An 18,487-nucleotide genomic window follows, 5' to 3' on the forward strand; every position below is an offset into this window, starting at 1 on the left:
GCAGAGCTCATACCTCCCTCTGCTCCTCCTCCCCGAAGCCCCAGACGTGTTTGCACGCTGGAAACTGTCGTTAGAAACGCTGGAAGGAAGGGAGTGCCGAACGGGAACGGTGGCAAGAAGGGCTTTTTCTCTCTCGCTCTCTCACTCTTTAAATGTTATGCAACATAATCCATCACAGAAGTGCATTTTGATGCAAGTTCAGAGACAAAGGAGCACCAAACTCGATCGCCGTGGGGCTCAGAGCTGAAATAAGAGGCTTTAGGAGACTCGTGGCCAGCTCACACAGAGTTTCGGCCGTTTTCTTGCAGATCTGCCCAGGAAACAAACCACTTTTGGATTCATACACTGCGGGAGTTTTTTTTGTTGTTATTTTTAACTGTAACTTTCCGTTACGTTTTGACTGATGATCTCATATCTCTATCGCTGCTGGATCTAAGCCTTTAACGGTTTCTTACCAAATATAGCTGGAGCGTCCTTGGGGAGCGCAGAGTTCCAGGATTGGATATTTTTTGCAGTGCAGCCAGAGTTTATAATTAAACACCAATAGTAATAATATCCTCCTGAAACCGAAAGGATTTTTAAACCTGTGTTTTATCTGAATTTCAAATTTTACACTTGAATGTCTTATTTTTAAAAGCGTGCGCTTTCTACTGCCTGTCCTTCTGCTTGTTGGTGCTACATGTTGATTTAAAACTCGGTGTGCAGTCAGCGAATGCTCCCAACAGAAGCCATTTTTAAGTCTGTGATTTTCTGTCTGAGCCACTGAACACGAGCTGCTCAACCTGCTCTGAGCTGCAGCGTGAACCTGTGCGCGTTCACTTGGCACATTTTCCACACATTGTTCTCAAACCTCCTTTCAGTGACTCCGTGCGTCTGGGCTGAGAGCGCAGTGGATGTGCCATGGCTCGGGTTTTTCTTACTATCTGTGTGTTGGCTCTCGGCTTGACGGTGGCCTGGGCTGGAGCCGAAGCTCGGGCTGAGCAGGCCAAGGCGGACAGCCCATCGGTGGTTACCCTGCGTACCGTTTTCACGGGAACCTGCCAGGAGATCCACCGGTACGCGGAGTCGTTAGTGGGAACCAGCGTGATACGATCAGCTGCTGAGGTAAAGAGGGGAGGTGCACCGCGGGATAACGCTCTTTTCCTCCTTGCACCAGGAAGTGGGTTTGAATTGTTAAAATGCGGTGGTCTAACTTCACTATTCTCTCAGTATTCTCGCTCTGTGCTTAACTGTACCTGATTACTAATTCTGAAAGCTCCAACCTTTCTCTTTAACCTTTCTCCACCCATCACTTCACCCTCTGCACACGCATTCCCCTCCATGTGCTCTTCAACTTGATAATCTCCCTTCCTGATCCCCCATCATCTTCTCTGCCCTCATTTTTCTGTCTTCTCCTCACCCCTTCGAACTCTTCCACACGCTCATCTCCGCCTCCCTGCTCCTTCTACTACTGGTGGCTCCCTTTTCCCTCAGAGTGCAGTGTTGTTTCTTGAGTCATTGCTTGGTCAGGAGAACGTCAGTACATTGGCCATGGTAAGCAACATTCCTGGGTGTTTCCATCGTGCTGCCCTGACATGGTGCCTTAAACAGAGCCCACTCACTTGGTTCAGTTTAGCCCCATGTCGTGTCATGTCGTGTTACACCATATAGCGCTGAGAGTAGAGAAGCTGTGTGTTTCAGTACAGTGATATTTGCATGTAAGGGCTCACTTTACTTGTGAGCTTTTGTGTGTGTGTGTGTGGAAACCTCATTGTGCATTAGTAGTTCACCATGAATCACCTAGTGTGTCTGAATGTGTGAGTTAACTTCCTGCATGCAGTCAAACTGAAAATAAAGCCTGTTTCTGCAACTTCAGATTTAAGCTAAACAAAAGATCTGGACGCTGTGCTGATAGTTCCCAGTAAAATCAGTGTAAAAGAGCAAAATCTTTGGTATAATAGTGTAATAAGTAAATAAGCCCGATTTTACAGTTATGAAAGCCTTAAAAGTTTTGGAAATCAAAACCAATATAAGGTTATTACACCTGTTTATGAGTTACACAGACACTGGCATGAAGTTCTTAAGTTTGTGGCCTTGTGTAGTGCAACAGGTGCAGATTAGATATGCGTCCAACTCGCTGGGCTCCCCTTGACCTTGCAGTACTGTGTCTGTTTACTCTGTGTGTGTGTCGTTTTGTGAGTCGGGGGTGGAGGGTGTTTGTCCAAGTCAGCACATCTTCTATCTTAAGATGCCGCTCATAAGGGCTATTAAAGTTCCCAGCTGAATGCGATCAGTGAGTTTGTACCAGCTGCTCCTGTCAGCATTATGAATCACACTGCCTGCACATTGTCTTCTGTCGTCTCTCTGCATGGTTTTCAGTCTGGCCAGTATGCCATGTTACTTAATTGTGGCCTTGTGTAATAACAAATGTAAAGCATGTCTCCACCCTCCTTGCACACCACTCCAGTTTTTTGAGATGGTAATCCGATTCCTGGCCGAAGGAGCTGCCAGCGGCCTGAATGTCATCGCTGTTTACGTCACAGAGATCCTCAGAGTCACTGGATTTGATGGTGGGTAGCAGGATGAGCCCCTATGTGTGTGTGTGTGTGTGTGTGTGTGTGTGTGTGCGCTCACGTAAAGTTGAATCCATGGCAATAAAAAATGCAAGTGAAAATATGCAGACTTGCCTCTCCCTCCGGGCAATTTGTAAGCCACTCCTTTTTAATTGTAAGTGTTTGCTCTTGTTGCTTCCTGTGTAACAGAAAGTATTTTCAAGCTTTATTCTTTTTAACAACACGGCTAAGCTGGATTTCCTCCCTCCACAGCTACACTGAAACTGCCCCACTTCACTCCAGAGGGTGTGACGGCCGTCGCCCAGTGGGGTCTGGTGGCCCTCATTGGCTACTGGTTGCTGTCCATCGTTCTGCGTCTGCTGATTGGTGCGATAAAGCAGGTCTTCTGGATTATCAAAACTGTCTTGGGACTCTGGTTTTTTGGACTGATAGTGACTGATAAGCAAGCGTCCGCAGACACCACGGCAGTTCGACTGGCTGGCTTAGTGCTGGTATGCGTCTTTTTGACGCTGCTCACTTCGAGCTCTGAAAAGTCTTTTGTTGTGGAGGATCGACTGAGGCGCCTGGAGGGCCGAGTGAACGCAGTAGAGAGTAAGAAAAAGGAGTAGTGATGAGAAAAGGCAGACAGGAGTTAAGATGGACAAAGGTGATGGCAATGCAAGTTAAGAAAAATAGTAACTGATTTCTGTCAGCCTATTTGTGTGAGATATGGGTAATAAAGTAATCTCTGGGATTTTTAATCAAAAATGTTCTTTTCGTCTGCAATCAAGCCACATGAAACTTGTTTACTATGACAAACAAAATGTATTGAAAGGCTACACAAGAAAAAAAATGACTGTGCATACAGGAAATAATTCCATAAATGAGATCATAACAGTCCTTTTCTGCCCTGTCTGTTGCACCATTTCAAACACAATAAAATATTTTACAAAATTTTCAGTTCAAAGAGAAAAGCTTCAGTCATGCAAACTCTGTGTGCATTTCAGCCAGCTGCTTACCATGACCACAGTTTCCACAGTGACAACTGAGCTAAATGGAAATGTTGTTTCCTTTGCAAGCACTGTGCAAAAAAGCAAAGTATTCTGTTCCTTTGGTACACATTCCTGGGGGTCAACCATCAAAGAATGATGAATGGTGAACCATTGAGATGCAAAAGTACAATCTTTGACCTTCTGGTATCACTAAGGGAAAGTCCATTACAGCAGCCAATCCAACTGATATTTTTGTCTGGGCTGAAGTGGTTGACCAACTGCCAGACCAGCGTAACCCAGCGTAATCAGGCAGCTATCCTGATTGAGAACCTTCCATGCACTGATGGCATCTTAGATTAGGCTTCATAAGCACAAGCATCAAGCAACACATCTTATATTTGATGACTTATGTTCAATTAGCTACAGCCATGCCTCTTCACTCCCATCTGCCAGGCTGCGTCCCAACGGCTCTGTCATCTGGAAGCTTTTTAATCCTTTGGGTTCTTACCACCAATCTCCACCCCCACTGCCACATCAAGGGAATGGAGCAACCTGACCTCAGTGCCAAAATTATCACTTCTGCTTGCTCCCCTTCACCATCAATAGTCAAAATCCTCCTACGCTATTCTTTGGTGGAGTGCCAAGCAGACCAGATACAATTCTATTGTGAAATCAACCTTTTTTTTTCTCACCACATCAGTGAAAAAAGGAGGAAACTGATAGAGTGTTGCAGCTAAATGTATCTACAATGAATTTCTTTTAAAAGATTAAAAGGATAAAGCAAGAATTAGACACCAGCTCTTCCTCTCACAGCTCTGCAACCCTTTTTATGCATTTGGATTTCCCAGGCCACAACTTCACTTAATTATACAGAAATGGCAAACCGATTCAGCAGCTAGCTTATGAACACTTTAGAGCACCTAAAGAGCCAGCTGTTTCCCTTAACAGAATTTAGAGAGCGTTAAATATTGGGCATATGTTCACCAGGTGTCCAAAACACAGATAAATGCAGATTTTGCAACTCCTTCCAAACTTTTCTTAGTCACTTAAAAGAAAATCTTCTAGTTACACTTCCCCAAAAACTTAAAAAGCAAAACAAACCCTAACTCAAGCTGTGAAAGAATGGAAGTGGATATTTTCACATTTTTGTTACACAATAGCATACATGCTATAGCCTTTATAGGATTCCCACGTCTCTGATATAATCTACACAGAGATTGCCAATTATTGTGGGTAAAGGCTAAACAAAAACATATTAATTTTAAGTAACTTTAAGAAATTAAATGAGTCACATGAGGTTTTAGTGCTTAGAGTTTTATTTTGTGTGTTTCTTCTGCTATTACAAAGTTCGTTTGAACGCATACTCCAGTTCTTAACGTATGAGCTGATAAACCTTTTTAAATGTCTCTACACAGGACTACTTGTTGTGCGTGTCAGACAGGTCTGAGGTTCTGTTGTTTTTCTTCTCAAGACAGAAAAGCCTCAGTTGTAGTTTGAGTCCTGCTCTGCTTCCTGTCTTCTGTGAATCAGCTGCTATGGCAGAAAGGAATTTATGTGCTTGGATGAGCTTTTGGCTCTCTGGTGACACTGTTGGAGGTGCTTTAAGTATTAGTGAAGGTAAACTGTGCAGGGGAACAAATGCAAATACCAAACAAGTTGCAGAGGTAGGATAATGCTAGCTTTAATGTAACAGATGTCTAAATACATGCTGATATGTCAATAAGGGTTTTTTTAAAAGGTTTTACAGCATATAGTCTTCTCAGAAAGTGCTTAAATAACATACACACAATACACACAATCGACAGTACTTTCACAGGATGAAGGGGTATTGCACTTGTAACTAAATGTAACAGATCAAAAGTTCCCACATATGGACACAAATACATCAAATATATAAAAACAAAACATAAACCACATTTCAGGAGGGTAGGTCTTTGGTAAAGCATAGAAATATTTCCATATTGATGGCCCTTGCATTTCTAAGTTTGCTTTTTGTGTACAAGATATGATTAAATACTAAGATATGAACTCTTCATACAAGCAACAATAACAAAAAAAGTCTAAAATAAGCGTCTTCATTAGCAGTCTCACATTTCATACAAACTGTGAATGCATGTTTCTCAGGAGCTAAAAACAGTTCCCTTATTTAAGTTAATATGACTCAGATTCCACATTTAACTGTAAAACCTCAGTTTTTGCAGCATGTCTACTACATATATCTTCCCTGAAAATATCACATTCACAGTGGTCTGTAATGCATAACGTATTCCTGACAGAACTATAGAGAACAGAAAACTGTATTTACAGTAGTGTTAATTAATGTGCCGTATCCCTTAAAAATCACAACATAAAAAACAAAAAGACAGAGGAAGATCCGAAAATACATATTTTCTTTCTCCTTGATAAATATGGAACTACAGCAGGCAGCAGTGAAGACACAAGCTTCAAAATGTTTTTGGTTCTAAGGTTTTTTTTATCCATAAAAAACTATCTGTAGAAACATAAATTTGTAAATGTACCAGTGGTTACAAAACATTTTTTTCTTGGCTCAAAGATGTCAGGCAAGCCTATTCCCTGAAATGTCAAATTATCCCTTCGTCACCGTACTAAAGAACACAGTTCAAAATCAAGACTTTTAGAAGAAGTTGAATTTTTCTGAGGTATAAACATCACAGTACGTTGAGGCTGAGCTGAGTGGCGGACCAGAATTGAAAATTGGCCCCTTCAATTCAAACCGTGGCTCAGGGTCGGAGGTGGGAGTGATGGTTGGAGCCTCTTCCTGCTTCGCCGGCGGTGTAACCTGGAAGAAAAAGACAGACGTGTCACTGCACATTTAGCCTTTAAACCAAGTCTCGTTTCTAAGTTTAAAGAAGTTTCAAAACTGCATTGAACATGCACTTAGGTCTCACCTCACAACAAGCAGGTGGAGCATCCATAGCAGCAGAACTGTGTATCTGCAGAGTTCAACAACACACATTAATAGCAGGAAAGAGAGGAGAATAAAAATGGCTCAGGAGTTGAGTTCATACACTAACCAGCAGGTCAACTGGAGCATCAGGAGCCTCATCAGTGTTGGGTGGATTAGAGAGTTCACAGCGCTGGTTTGATCCTGGACCCACAGGCTCAAACTGCAGTTCGATTTAAACAGACAATATAAACACAACTAAAAAAAATAAATACACAAAAAGCAAAAAAATAGCAGATCATGTTCACCTCATGGTAATACACAGCAGGCTCGCTATCATTCTCTGCAGCTGCTTCTGAGTTCTCCTTTGCTGAGGAGCTCTCACCACAACAGCAGTACTTGCAGCAACACCAGCACAGTGTGAAGAACAACGCACCACCACCAATACCGAGGTAAGCCTGACTGAACTGTGGCTCTGAAACAAAGTCTGTTAATCAGCCCAAAGCAAACTATACTGTATAATGAAAATGATCTTAGTTTATTTACCTTCCATTTCCAGGAACACTACCAAGGCTTTGTCATCATTATCATCTCTGACTTCAAACCGTCCACTGCATGTCTTTTGGATGGCCTTGTGTACAATCCCACATGGCTTTAAAAGCTCAAACCCCACGCAATCCACTTGTTTCAAATCATGCTGCAGCCTGCCCTTAAGGACTATCGCAGTCTTACTGTTTTCGCCAGGGAAGAAGTAAATGTTGCAGGAGTGCGGTTCCAGATCAAAAGTGACGTTCAGGACTTGATTAGTCTCCAGGGTATAGCTCTTTGTGACCTCTGATAAAGAAAATATTAAAGTGATTTTTAAGTTAATGCACTAATGCATGAGGAATCTGTAGGAAGCAGGGGCAGCTCTAGGGGAGGGGTTGACGACGGGAAATCGTGAGGGACATACAAAGTGACACAATACAAATGACAAAAATTACATATGGAGAAATAAATAACAAGTTAATATTTCAACTCATTGTAGGGTGTCTATAGGACTTTTATCAGCGTTTCCCCCTCAGTTGCACATGGTGATTTCCCCTGCAGTGGACGGGGTTTTTAAGTATATGATGTGTTCAACTTTGTCTTGGTTCGTGGTGTAAGTTTTTTGGGGGGTTTTGTGTCCGATTTAAGGAAAATTAAGTTACTGTCGTGTATGATGCTTCTGAAGATGAGCTGTGAGAATCTCCATAAAACCAGAACCTGTCCTTTTAAAAAGGGTTAAAACGAACCAACCCATATGTCCTTTATTGAGCTTTAGATTTGCATTGCTCTGGTGGACTTTATAAAATCCAGTTTACAGAGTATAGAGCTATATGACTTAACTAAATGCATATTTGTTATATACCGCAGTTTGGCTTTAGAGACTTTAAATGTGCTGTTAGTGTTACGCTCTCATTGATTTGTAGGTCAATCTAACTATAGGCTTGTGGTAAAAGTTTAGCACACCTGTAGAAAAAGAAAAAAACATTAGATAAATCACGGACTAAAAAGATCCACACCTTTTACGTCAATGATCTTCGCATGCATCAATTCCCCATAGTTGTCTTTGAATATGTAGCGGCCACTGTCTTTTTGGGCTAAAGAACTGATGGTATATAAGGTCTCAGTCATCTTCCATCTACTGCCCTCTTTGGGCTGATCTTCGTCACGTTCCCACAAGATCGTCCCTTCTGATTTGTTCTTGGGGATGAACTCGATAAAGTGAACCCTTCTTGACACCCTCATCCTGAATCTGTTTCCATACTCCACTTCATAATTTTCAACATTTTCAAGGCCTGGAGAGGAGAGAAAAATTATTAATGTATGTTATTATTGCAAATTATTTTTGCTAATTCTGGCATATTTACATTGACATGTTCATAATTATACCGTGTTATCGGAGTTAAGACAATTGCACTTAAATACAATAATAAAGGGTGATCCTGAGCACTGATGCTGAGTCCCAGACTTCAGCATTATTAAAGCTGCTTTACTAACGTGGAAATGAGCTTCCTTACTTACCAACACCAAGACTGGCAACTAGAAGCAGCAACAAGATCATGATGATGTGCAGGGATTCAGAGATTCCGAGTCTAGAATAAACAGTTAGGCACAAAGCACCCTGCGTTTGGGGTTCATTTGTACCTCTTTTAGTATATAGACTTCAAATTACACCTACCCTACATAAATACATGGGTAGTAGAAGAAGGTTACAAAGTTAATACGCGCCGGTACGTTTTTAAAGTCGCAAAACGGAGAAACATTTTGTAAGCCCACCCAAAGGGCGTTTCCTTCAGCGCACTCGTGATGCGTTTAAGGGTTTTACGGAAATTATTGTTAAAATATCGAACAAGAGGGTTCTGTGTGACTCGGCCTCATCCCCTCACTTCGATAAAGGATTGGCGAGGGGCTGTTAGGTCCACGAACATTAATAATATTTTTTATTAAAGGTTAATTGTTGTTGTTGTTGTTGTTATTATTATTAATAAATTTAATAATAATAATAATAATGCATTTTATTTGAGGGCGCCTTTCAAAAACCCAAGGTCACCTTACAAAAAACAAAATTAATAAAAGGAACAGTAGTCATAAAATACATAAAAATAAGTTAAAATTACAAAACAGAGCTTGACAACAGATAAAATCAGCATTAAAGCAAATAAGCCAGTTTAAACAGATGTGTTTTGAGCTGTGCCTTAAAATGGAAAGGCAGTCAATATTTCTTAGTGCAGGAGGAAGAGAGTTCCAGAGCCGGGAAGCAAAGCGACTGAAAGCTCTGTTCCCCATAGTAATAAGGTGTGAGGACGGAACAGTAAGATGAAGAGCAGATGATGATCTGAGAAGGCGGGAAACAGTGGTGATATGGAGCAGGTCACACAAATATGAAGGAGCAGATTTATGGATACACTTGTATGTAAGAAGTAAGATTTTAAAATTTATCCTGGCATCTATGGGCAGCCAGTGAAGCTGCTGAAGAACTGGGGTAATATGAGCTCTTGACAGAGTGCAAGTTATGACCCGAGCTGCAGAATTTTGAAGAAGTTGGAGTTTATGAAGGGACCTTTTAGGAAGACCAAATAGGAGGGAATTACAGTAATCAATATGGGACGTAATAAGACTATGGAAAGCTTCAAATGCAGAGAGTCAGGCAAGTCCCGAGGTGCCTGCTAAACAGTAAAAACAAGGAAGGAGGAAGAGGAGGAACCATCATGGGAGGATAGGCCCCTGCACAGCATGTACCACCGGCAGATAGAGGAGGTGACTGACATCCAGAAATCCTACCAGTGGCTGGATAAAGCTGGACTTAAAGTCAGCACAAAGGATATTGGAAGCACAGGAACAAGCTCTGAGCACAAAATCCATAGAGGCTGGGGTCTATCACACCAGGCAAGGCCCCAGGTGCAGGCTGTGTAAAGATGCCCCTGAGCTAATCCAGCACATAACAGCAGGATGCAAGATGCTGACAGGCAGGGCATACAGGGGACGCCATATCCAAGTGGCCAGCATAGTATACAGGAACATCTGTGCCAAGTATGGCCTGGAAGTCGAGAGGGGAGTTTATTTTATTATTATTTTTAGAATGAAATCAAAATTTCAAGACAAATTTTAAAATGTTATTTTGAGAAAAAAGTTAAATTTGAATTTAAGTTGAATTTAATCTCAAAATAGTATTTCAAGTTTATTCTCAAATTTGTATGTTAAATTTCTCATTGAAATACTATTTTGGAGAATTAATTGGAAATTTTGAGATTAAAGTCGAAATAGTATCTTGACTTTCATCTTGGATATCTTTTATTGTCATCTTTAATTTTAAGAATTAAGTCAACATTTCTAGATTAATCTTGAAACACTTCTACGAAAATGAAGTTGAAACAGAAGCTAATTACTTTGGTAATCTCCAAGCTTTTCTGCCACTACAAGACTCATTTTGGTTTTGAGTGAAATTTCCTTTTAATACACTTAAGATCCATGTACCCTTTGAGTGACTTATGGAAGCTTTATGTGTAGATTTACATAATATCCCAATTCAGCTTTGGCTGTAACAGAGTTAATGCTAAATAGCAAAGATATATATGGGGTCAGTTATGCACCTTCCATATTTTATGGGCCTCTTTACTCATAAAAGAACAGATTTTATAAAACTGAAAGACTAACCAGTAAAAGTGACCATAAAGAAAGACCAGATTTTGACATATATTTTATGATCAAAGTATTTCTGTCACAGTAACACAAAAAGGTTATAAAAGTTCCAGCTTACATAATCTATAAAAATACAGTGAGGATAATACTTGCATTGCATTTAGATGTGCATTTTTAAATAACAGATTTAGACCATAGAAAAATATCACAATTTGACACAAAACAAGTGTCTCAAAACTTTTTCAGTTTTCACAAAAAGGTTATAAAAGTTCCAACTTACATACAAAAATATACAGTGAGAGTAATACTTGCATTGCATTTAGATGTGCATCTTTTTTTAATAAAAAAACACAAAAGCTATTCTTCAAAAAAATCTTCAGTGGGTCCTAAGTTGGAAAGGCTTAATCGCATTTAGTGGACAGGCAAGTCAACACTAACCAAGGCCATGGTGGAAGATCTCAGGCAACAGCCAGGGTCACGTGGTGTCAGCAGCAGATATAGACAGGAGCTTCCTAAGGCCTTAAAAACCACCAATAAACTCTTTATATTAGTTCTACAACTAAAAGGTACCCAGTGAAAGCATGTGAGGACTGGTGTAACATTACTGCTTCTTTTTCTATATATTAAAAGCCTGCAGCAGCATTTTGAAGTCTGAGGATGTTATGATGAATGCTGTAAGAGTTAACAGCATGACAGCAGCCAAATCTTCATGAAATACAAACACGAATAACCTTTTCTGAGTTGGAATGAGCAGCTTATTCATCTTAGACAGATATCTGTCTAAGATGAATAAAAAAAACAACTGCATAACTTTAGACACGTGCAAATCAAAAGAGAAATTGGATTCCAACACAAAAAGGTTGTGCTGGGTGGAGAGGATGTAAATACAATAAATTCCATTATTCCATTTCAGAAATAAAATTAGACATCCTTCCTTCCAGATTGGACATTATATCCTGTTATGATGTCTCGTATATTGAGTTGTTGCGTATTGTCTGCAGAGAAGTGACGATCTCAGACACATTAGGCCAAGATGTGCCCAAGAGTTAGCATGTAGCTTACAGCAGATGCAAATCAAAGGGGACCCAAAGTGGAACCCTGTGGGACTCCAGAAGAGAGAGGAGCATAAGAAGATAAAACTTTGTCAATCCGTACAGAAGATTACCTGTTTAACACATACAACATGATCTGAGGGTTGAGGTGAGGTCAAGATGAATTATTAATATATGTTGTTTTTGTTTTTCAGTTTTTTAAGGGGGTAGACTGCTGCATGTTTAAAATAGGGGGGAAAAACAACAGATAACAGAGAATAATTTATAATAGTTAAAATATCTCTCAGTTTGAGTGCAAAAAACAACATCTGAACTTAAGCTCTAAAACTCTGAACTAAGAGGAGGTGCAGAGGGAACTGTTACTCCTTCCAGATCAAAGTGTGGTTCCAGGGTTGAGAGGAGGGAGTCTGAGCTGACTGAGGGATGTGGAGTGGAATCCCACCTTCCTGGAAGTGCAACCTGGAGATATGTCTGTGAAGGTTCTCAGTCATCCAGGTCATCGTAGTCAAAGGAGCTTGCAAGCTCCTTTGACAACCTGGAGATAGCAGAGAAAAAAAAAGAAAAAGAAAAGAAAGGTACATTAGATCAATGAGCAAAATGAGTCAGCCTTTCTCTGGTTTCTGGGAGTGCATGGGGGAATTCTGTTGGTTTTTGTTTTTGTACCTCGGGCTGAAATGGGTTCACATGCATACTTACTTCATGATAGAAAAAATATATATACATCAGTCCACATAGCAAGAAGGATTTTTATAGTGATAACATTTTGTCCTACTTTGGTTTTAAGGGAATTTGCACTGAAAATTTTGGGGCTACAGTTTAATGCTTTCAAGTAAAAAGACAATATAGCTTCGTAATAGATTTTGTGATTTATGCTGTGTTTTTTACCATACCTTCTATTTGTTTCTTTTTAAAGTAACCTAACTCTGAAAATAATTGTAAAATTAACAATCATGATTGTGTGGAAAAAACACGCTATTATATGAATTCGGCAGGCAGTTCAGATGAGACAAATGGCGTGTGTGTGCTGTGGAAAAGTAATAGTTTCTTTTGTTTTGTTTTCAAAATATTTGTTTATTTCTTAAAATTTCTTCGTTCCATTAGAATTCCTCGAGCACAGGCTGGGTACAATAGTACAGACCATAATAAGAAGCTTTATTGCTAAAAAAGACTGACTGAAAGAAGAAACTTCATATTCAGGAACAAAAATAATGATCAAACAAATATAGCAAAAAAGAATCATTAATATCTCAATGTATCTGAGGCAGTTAGCCTCAGATACATTGAGATATTAATGATTCTTTAAGATTCTATAAAATAAGACTTACATAAACACATCATAGCAAACACATGCGATCAGCAGGCCAAAACACAAAGATTACTTGTTTCCAAAACAGTATAAAAGTATAAATCAAGCTTTACACCCACCGATGGCTCAGACGAGGTATCCGTAGGTTGTTCAGAAACATGAAAATTCATGGGCTGACAGGACCAATATGGAGGAGGTGGTTCACCTGAATAACGTTGACCTGTAGGTTGATCCTGATTAGGGCTGGGCCATATCATACCGTTCACGGTAATACTGGTATAATGTTGGGCAACGACAAGAAAATGAAATATCGCGATAGAATATGGGTAAAACGCGCATGCGCAGTGCCTTTGTTTTCATACGCACATGGCGAAAAAGGCACGGCGGCGACGGAGAATGACAAGGGCGAAAGCGGATCGTTGAATGAAACAGATGAACCAGAATTGGTTTGTAAAAATGCTGCAACGACAGTGGTGTGGAGCTAGGTTAGCTTTCGTCCGTCAGATACACAACAAAGCACTATTTTTGGTAGAGCATGCCAGCGGACCGTCGTTATTACCGTGTATTTTTGGTAAATACGGCACACTTAAAATCAAACCTTTGATTTTTCTGAAAATCGACAGTGCCCCTTATAATCCCGTGTGCCTCATGTATGAATTCTGGTTGTGTTTACTGACCTGGAAACGATTTTATGTTGTACACGGCGCTCGAAAATCTGTCAAATGTTTTAGTACGACTTTGCTAAGCTACTAACCGGCACCGCTTGATGGATTGTGGGAGCATTACGGCTATCATAGGCAGGAGCCTCGCGGAGTGATACGTACGGTGCTTCAACATAATATTACCGTGTGTATAAGCTCTTTTTAAGTTTTGTGGATATTATACATGGTTATGCTGAGGATATGTCGGCCAATTTCCACTGGAAATGCCTTTTGGTTAAATTGTCAGCAAGGAATTTGCATTTGCACTGTTACGTTTTTATACAACTTTAATGTATAAAACAGCTGCTTGTTTAAGTGAAAATACATTGATGGGGGTTTTTTTGCACTAATAAAATTGTGGAGTTGTAAAGTATTTTGTCTAGTGTCAATTATATCGTCAGTTATATTGTTATCGCAAATTTTCAAATCTATATCGTGATAAATATACAGCCCAAATTCTCACCCAAGACTTTCAGTTCAACAACATTGTGACGCTGATGGCCACCAGATGACGCCAAATAAATTCCTTTATCTCTTTCTGTCACGTCTGTACGATAAATTGAGCCAGGAGAGACTCTGAATCCTGCATCTGTTGCCTGAAAGATAGACAGTACATATATATTTACACATTACCTCGGGTTAAAACAGGTTCTATTTATTGTCCTCAAAATAGTTTGCTACTTTTAAACAGAAGCCTTAAATGTATCATATTCCAGATCTATAATAGTCACATAGAACCTGAAGCTGCTCACCTTCCCATCTTTAATTACAACTTTCACAGATCCCTTTACTTTGATTGAAGTATATCGGTCCACTGTAAGATAAGGGTAATTAGATGGAAACTGCCACCTGCTGCCATAGCACACCTCCTCAGTTTGTATAGAAGCTGATGAGCCTTTAATAGCCAGTATGCAAGAGAAGAAGAGACAGGTGGAAGTAGTGTTAATGTATAAGAATAACTCACTAATGATTTTGGAGAGCTGTGTGGCGGAAGAGTAGGAGTGACCCAGAGTAAGAATCCAGTAAAATATTTGCGTCTTAAAGTTTCCTTGTAATAACATTTAAAAAAATAGTCAATATCAAAAATACAGTGCTGCAATACTGAAATTTTGTTTAGTTGGGGATAAGGTCAGGTATATATATGTATAAATAAGAAAAGTGCAACAATCTTGTAGGTGCGGCTGCCGGTGCGGCTAGCTTTACTGCGACTTCGCATGTGAGGGCTCGCTTGACCGCGGTTTTGTTCTGAGGGTATTTTAATGATGTAAACTTGGACTGACACAAACGATGTGTAACTTTTTGCACACAAAAACAATACTTAAAAAACTACATAGCAAAGTTTATGTACTTACAGCAAAATAATAGCAGCAACGTATCTGACTTTAACGCTGTGTGCGCGTCTCCACCAATCTGCCCCTGCCCCTGTAGCTCCTGGGTGGAATATAAACAACCCCCGGGGATGCGAGGTGGGACGCTTCCCAGCAATCACGGGTGGAAACTCCGATGTCATTTCCTTGCTCATTAGGAAGAAGGGGGTCGGGGAATCTATATATATATGTTATATGTTATATACTTGAATCTTCTTCTTTCGGCTGCTCTTTAGAGGGTTATCACATCAGCAAAAAATGATCTGCCTCCATCTCACCCTATTTCTAGTATCCTCTGTCACACCAACCCTCTGCATGTCCTGCTGCACTAGATCCATGATCCATGATCCTCTGAGGTCTTACTTTTGTCCCCCTGCCTGGCAGCTCCATATTCAACACCCCCTGTCTAATGTGTCCAATATATCCACTTTCCCATTTAGGCACATGCCCAAAACATCTTAACCTTCCCACTTGCCTCTTCCAAAATGTTTGAGCTGTACTCCTCCACTGTTATCCTATTTTAACCCAAACCCATATTTGTCAGATTATTGCAAGGGAGGAATTAAATCTGTCTGTCTGTCTGTCTGTCTGTTTGTTTGTTTTAATGCATGTTCAATCATCCAGGTAAGGAAATCCAAGTGATGAAATGTTTCTCCCCCTGAAAACGCTAGGTCCAGATGAAAAGAATCAACGTTTTGGAAAACTAGCATAGCTTTTTTTTTTTTTAATGAACATACCTTTTAGAGCATTTAGCATATCAAAATGTCACAAAATCTTTTCCTAATGTTATAAATTCCTCCTCTATTTGAGTGTTTATAGGATCCAAACTGTAAAACCTGATAGGAACTGATCAAAAGGCCTCAAGAACATACATAATAACAACAGGTTGGGGCTTTTTTCAGGACAATAACCAGCCACAGTTACCCCTTATATATCCTTCTCCTGCAAAACTTTAATTAACTTTTATGCACCCTCTGATTGACTATAACACCTTTATGTGTAGTTCATGCTCTGCAGAAAATTCCCATTCAGCTTCAGCTGCAGCATAATGAGCAAATGTTCGGATGGTAGAGTGCCAAATATAATGTGATCTATGTTGTTCGATTTATTCACTGAACAGGTTTTCATCACTCTGATTGTTCAATAAAATGTGACCTAAATTGAGTACTTATATTTGAGGAAATTATTTTCTGAACCCTAGTAATTGTTAATTAAAAGGATATTCCCTTGACTTTACGTCTGAGAATCAGCTTAGTAACCACAAGGACTCGTTCTGAGTATGTGAAAACAATTAACTTGGACCATTATTTTCATTCTTTTCTCCTCCTCCAATTAAGCTTTCAAATCATTGATGATTTATTCTTATTGTTACTAATTGTATAGTCAGACATCTTTATGTAATGCAAACAAACAATTCAATTCGATTCAATAAAACAAGACTGTTACATGACTTTGGGCTTACATACAAAAACAGAGGGTCAGAATACTATTTGTTTTGCATTTATGTTTGCATTTTTACTGTATAAATAATCTCTGAAACGTTCACAGCATTCTTCAAATTGTAATAATAAATACCCCAAATAAGTGACATATGGAGCTGAAGTTATAGGATGGAGGTGTGAAACACACAGTAAATTGTCCATTATGATAGGTAAAACTGGCAACATTATCTGTGAGTGGGACATATTTGTCTTACCTCAGGAGAAATGAGAAAGAGTTCACAAACAGCTTCCTCCCCTGGGCCATTCAGACTGTTAACAAACACTATCCCTACACAACCCACCCCTGACCACCCATCTCACCAATCTGAGTAACCTCCACCACTCAAGGCCACTCACACACGGACTCTATTTAGACCAAGTCTTTTCTTTGCACTACTTCCAAGCAATTTGCAACTTGGAATAAGGATTTTCAAATAAACAGTTGATATTAATGCAAACTTTAGAGAATACTTACACTGTAATGAGACACAAGTGCAGGTGAGGCAGCAGTCTGAGGACATTTTATGGCACTTTTTAAATTTTACACCAGTACAATTCCTATGACAACAAATAATACACCAATGCCAATTACTGTAATTTCTGAGTTCACAGAGTAAGCTGGGGTGTTGAAAAGAGTCTAGGGAGTTTATAATAGTTAGAACTCTCCCCCTATGGGGACAAATGCTCTTTTGCTTACCCTGGGTCACTTTTTCCTGTGACAGGTTGTTTCTAGGGCTCTGAACTCATTTTTACAGGATAATTTGTTTATGCTATTTCTTACTGTCTTAATTTCCCCAAAGAACCAGTTATCTTTTATGAACACCCTGCCTTCAGTCAGTCCATTTCCCCCTCAGGTGTAAGAGTCATAGTCCATAGGCAATTTAAAAAGTGGGGTCATTCCTGCTGTTGAAACAAACTCCTGACTGAAAATATAATGTATTTCTATGGGTCAGTTCGAGGATTATCCCTCCACTTGGATCCACACAGTTCAAAAAGTTTGCATCTCTGAGCTTTGGAAGCCATGCTGTTGGAAAGACAACAACGATGGCTACGTTTTGAGGGTAAAATGGTGGCTGTAGAGCAAACACTGTGCACACAGCAGCAGTTGAAACATAAGTTTTAAGATTAATCTTGGCAGTGACAGACAGAGCTCATTAAGCAGGCAGGTGTGAGCCTGGTTGCTATAGCGACACCATCCAGTGGCACCACACACACACACACACACACACACACAAACAGACATACACCTGTATGCTGCTGCTTTAACCCTTTAAAACCGGTCTGAGTTTTTTTGTTTGTTTTTTTGTTTTTTTTTTACCTCCAGAGCCTTATAAGCCCGTACTGGTGTTTTTAAAAGTCATGTTTGACTTCATACTTTTCTGAATAGTTTCTGGGATGCTTAGAACTCAAATTGCACTGCTAAAAATAGTTTATTTTGATGTACATGCTGTATTTTTGCAAATTTGCATTATGATATTTATTTTCATTTTTCCAGCAGTATATAAAAAATTGGTGTATCTCAAAAATAAAACTATGAAGACACTCAAAATAAATTTCCTGTTGTTAGAAACTATTTTGTGCAACTTTTTTGTATTTACAAACTTCTTAAATTTCTCTAACTAGAAATATATGTAAAAAAAAAAAAAAAAAAAAGATTTTCAATTTTTTGTAGTGTATTGTACTTTTTTGCAATTTATGTAGTTATTATAGACTTAATGCATACATATTATCTAGATTTGGGCTATAACAGCTATACTGATGTACAGCAACTTGAAATGCTCCCAAAAATGGCACTACAGCATGAAAAAATATAAAGATAACTCTAGTGGACTTGGTTCTATGGTAGGTCCTAAAGGTTTAAATAAACAGAAAAGTCATTGTGAAACAAATGCTTCCCAAGAAAATACTACAAGTCGTATTGACAAAAATAAATGCTTTTCAGCATTCACACTAATAAAGATTTGAATAACAATGCTGTGAATGCTTTT

General features: G+C 39.4%; 2 protein-coding genes across 3 annotated transcripts; one reads left to right on the plus strand and one right to left on the minus strand.

The window, feature by feature from the left end:
• Nucleotides 1–36: 36 nt before the first annotated feature.
• On the plus strand, nt 37–3,487 carry LOC120723989 (transmembrane protein 109-like). 2 transcript variants are annotated; one of them, XM_040015873.1, is made up of 4 exons: nt 37–1,104; nt 1,474–1,533; nt 2,447–2,549; nt 2,805–3,487. In XM_040015873.1, exons 1-4 carry the CDS (start codon nt 901–903, stop codon nt 3,158–3,160), a joined length of 723 nt encoding a protein of 240 aa, XP_039871807.1. In that variant the 5' UTR covers nt 37–900; the 3' UTR covers nt 3,161–3,487. The 2 variants fall into 2 exon arrangements, with proteins under 2 accessions (XP_039871807.1, XP_039871809.1); XM_040015875.1 differs by lacking the exon at nt 1,474–1,533 and having other exon boundaries at nt 42–1,104.
• A 1,696-nt stretch (nt 3,488–5,183) lies between these two features.
• Nucleotides 5,184–8,729, minus strand: LOC120723988. The gene is made up of 7 exons (XM_040015872.1): nt 8,475–8,729; nt 7,973–8,248; nt 6,975–7,262; nt 6,737–6,903; nt 6,559–6,651; nt 6,433–6,477; nt 5,184–6,323 (listed from the first exon to the last, which is right to left on the minus strand). The coding sequence occupies exons 1-7, from the start codon at nt 8,512–8,514 to the stop codon at nt 6,159–6,161; spliced, it is 1,074 nt and encodes a 357-aa protein (XP_039871806.1). The 5' UTR covers nt 8,515–8,729; the 3' UTR covers nt 5,184–6,158.
• Between the last annotated feature and the right edge of the window lie 9,758 nt (nt 8,730–18,487).

This window comes from Simochromis diagramma, unplaced genomic scaffold (assembly GCF_900408965.1).
Source record: "Simochromis diagramma unplaced genomic scaffold, fSimDia1.1 OVJJ01000685.1, whole genome shotgun sequence".
Lineage (NCBI taxonomy): Eukaryota > Metazoa > Chordata > Actinopteri > Cichliformes > Cichlidae > Simochromis > Simochromis diagramma.

Coding starts and splice junctions, on each gene's coding strand:
- LOC120723989 (XM_040015873.1), top strand. CDS start 901: ATGGCTCGGGTTTTTCTTACTATCTGTGTGTTGGCTCTCGGCTTGACG. Junction 1,534..2,446: donor ACGTCAGTACATTGGCCATG/GTAAGCAACATT, acceptor ACACCACTCCAG/TTTTTTGAGATGGTAATCCG. Junction 2,550..2,804: donor CAGAGTCACTGGATTTGATG/GTGGGTAGCAGG, acceptor CTCCCTCCACAG/CTACACTGAAACTGCCCCAC.
- LOC120723988 (XM_040015872.1), bottom strand. CDS start 8,514: ATGATCTTGTTGCTGCTTCTAGTTGCCAGTCTTGGTGTTG. Junction 6,904..6,974: donor AGTGTTCCTGGAAATGGAAG/GTAAATAAACTA, acceptor ACTTTGTTTCAG/AGCCACAGTTCAGTCAGGCT. Junction 6,652..6,736: donor CTGCTGTGTATTACCATGAG/GTGAACATGATC, acceptor ATCGAACTGCAG/TTTGAGCCTGTGGGTCCAGG.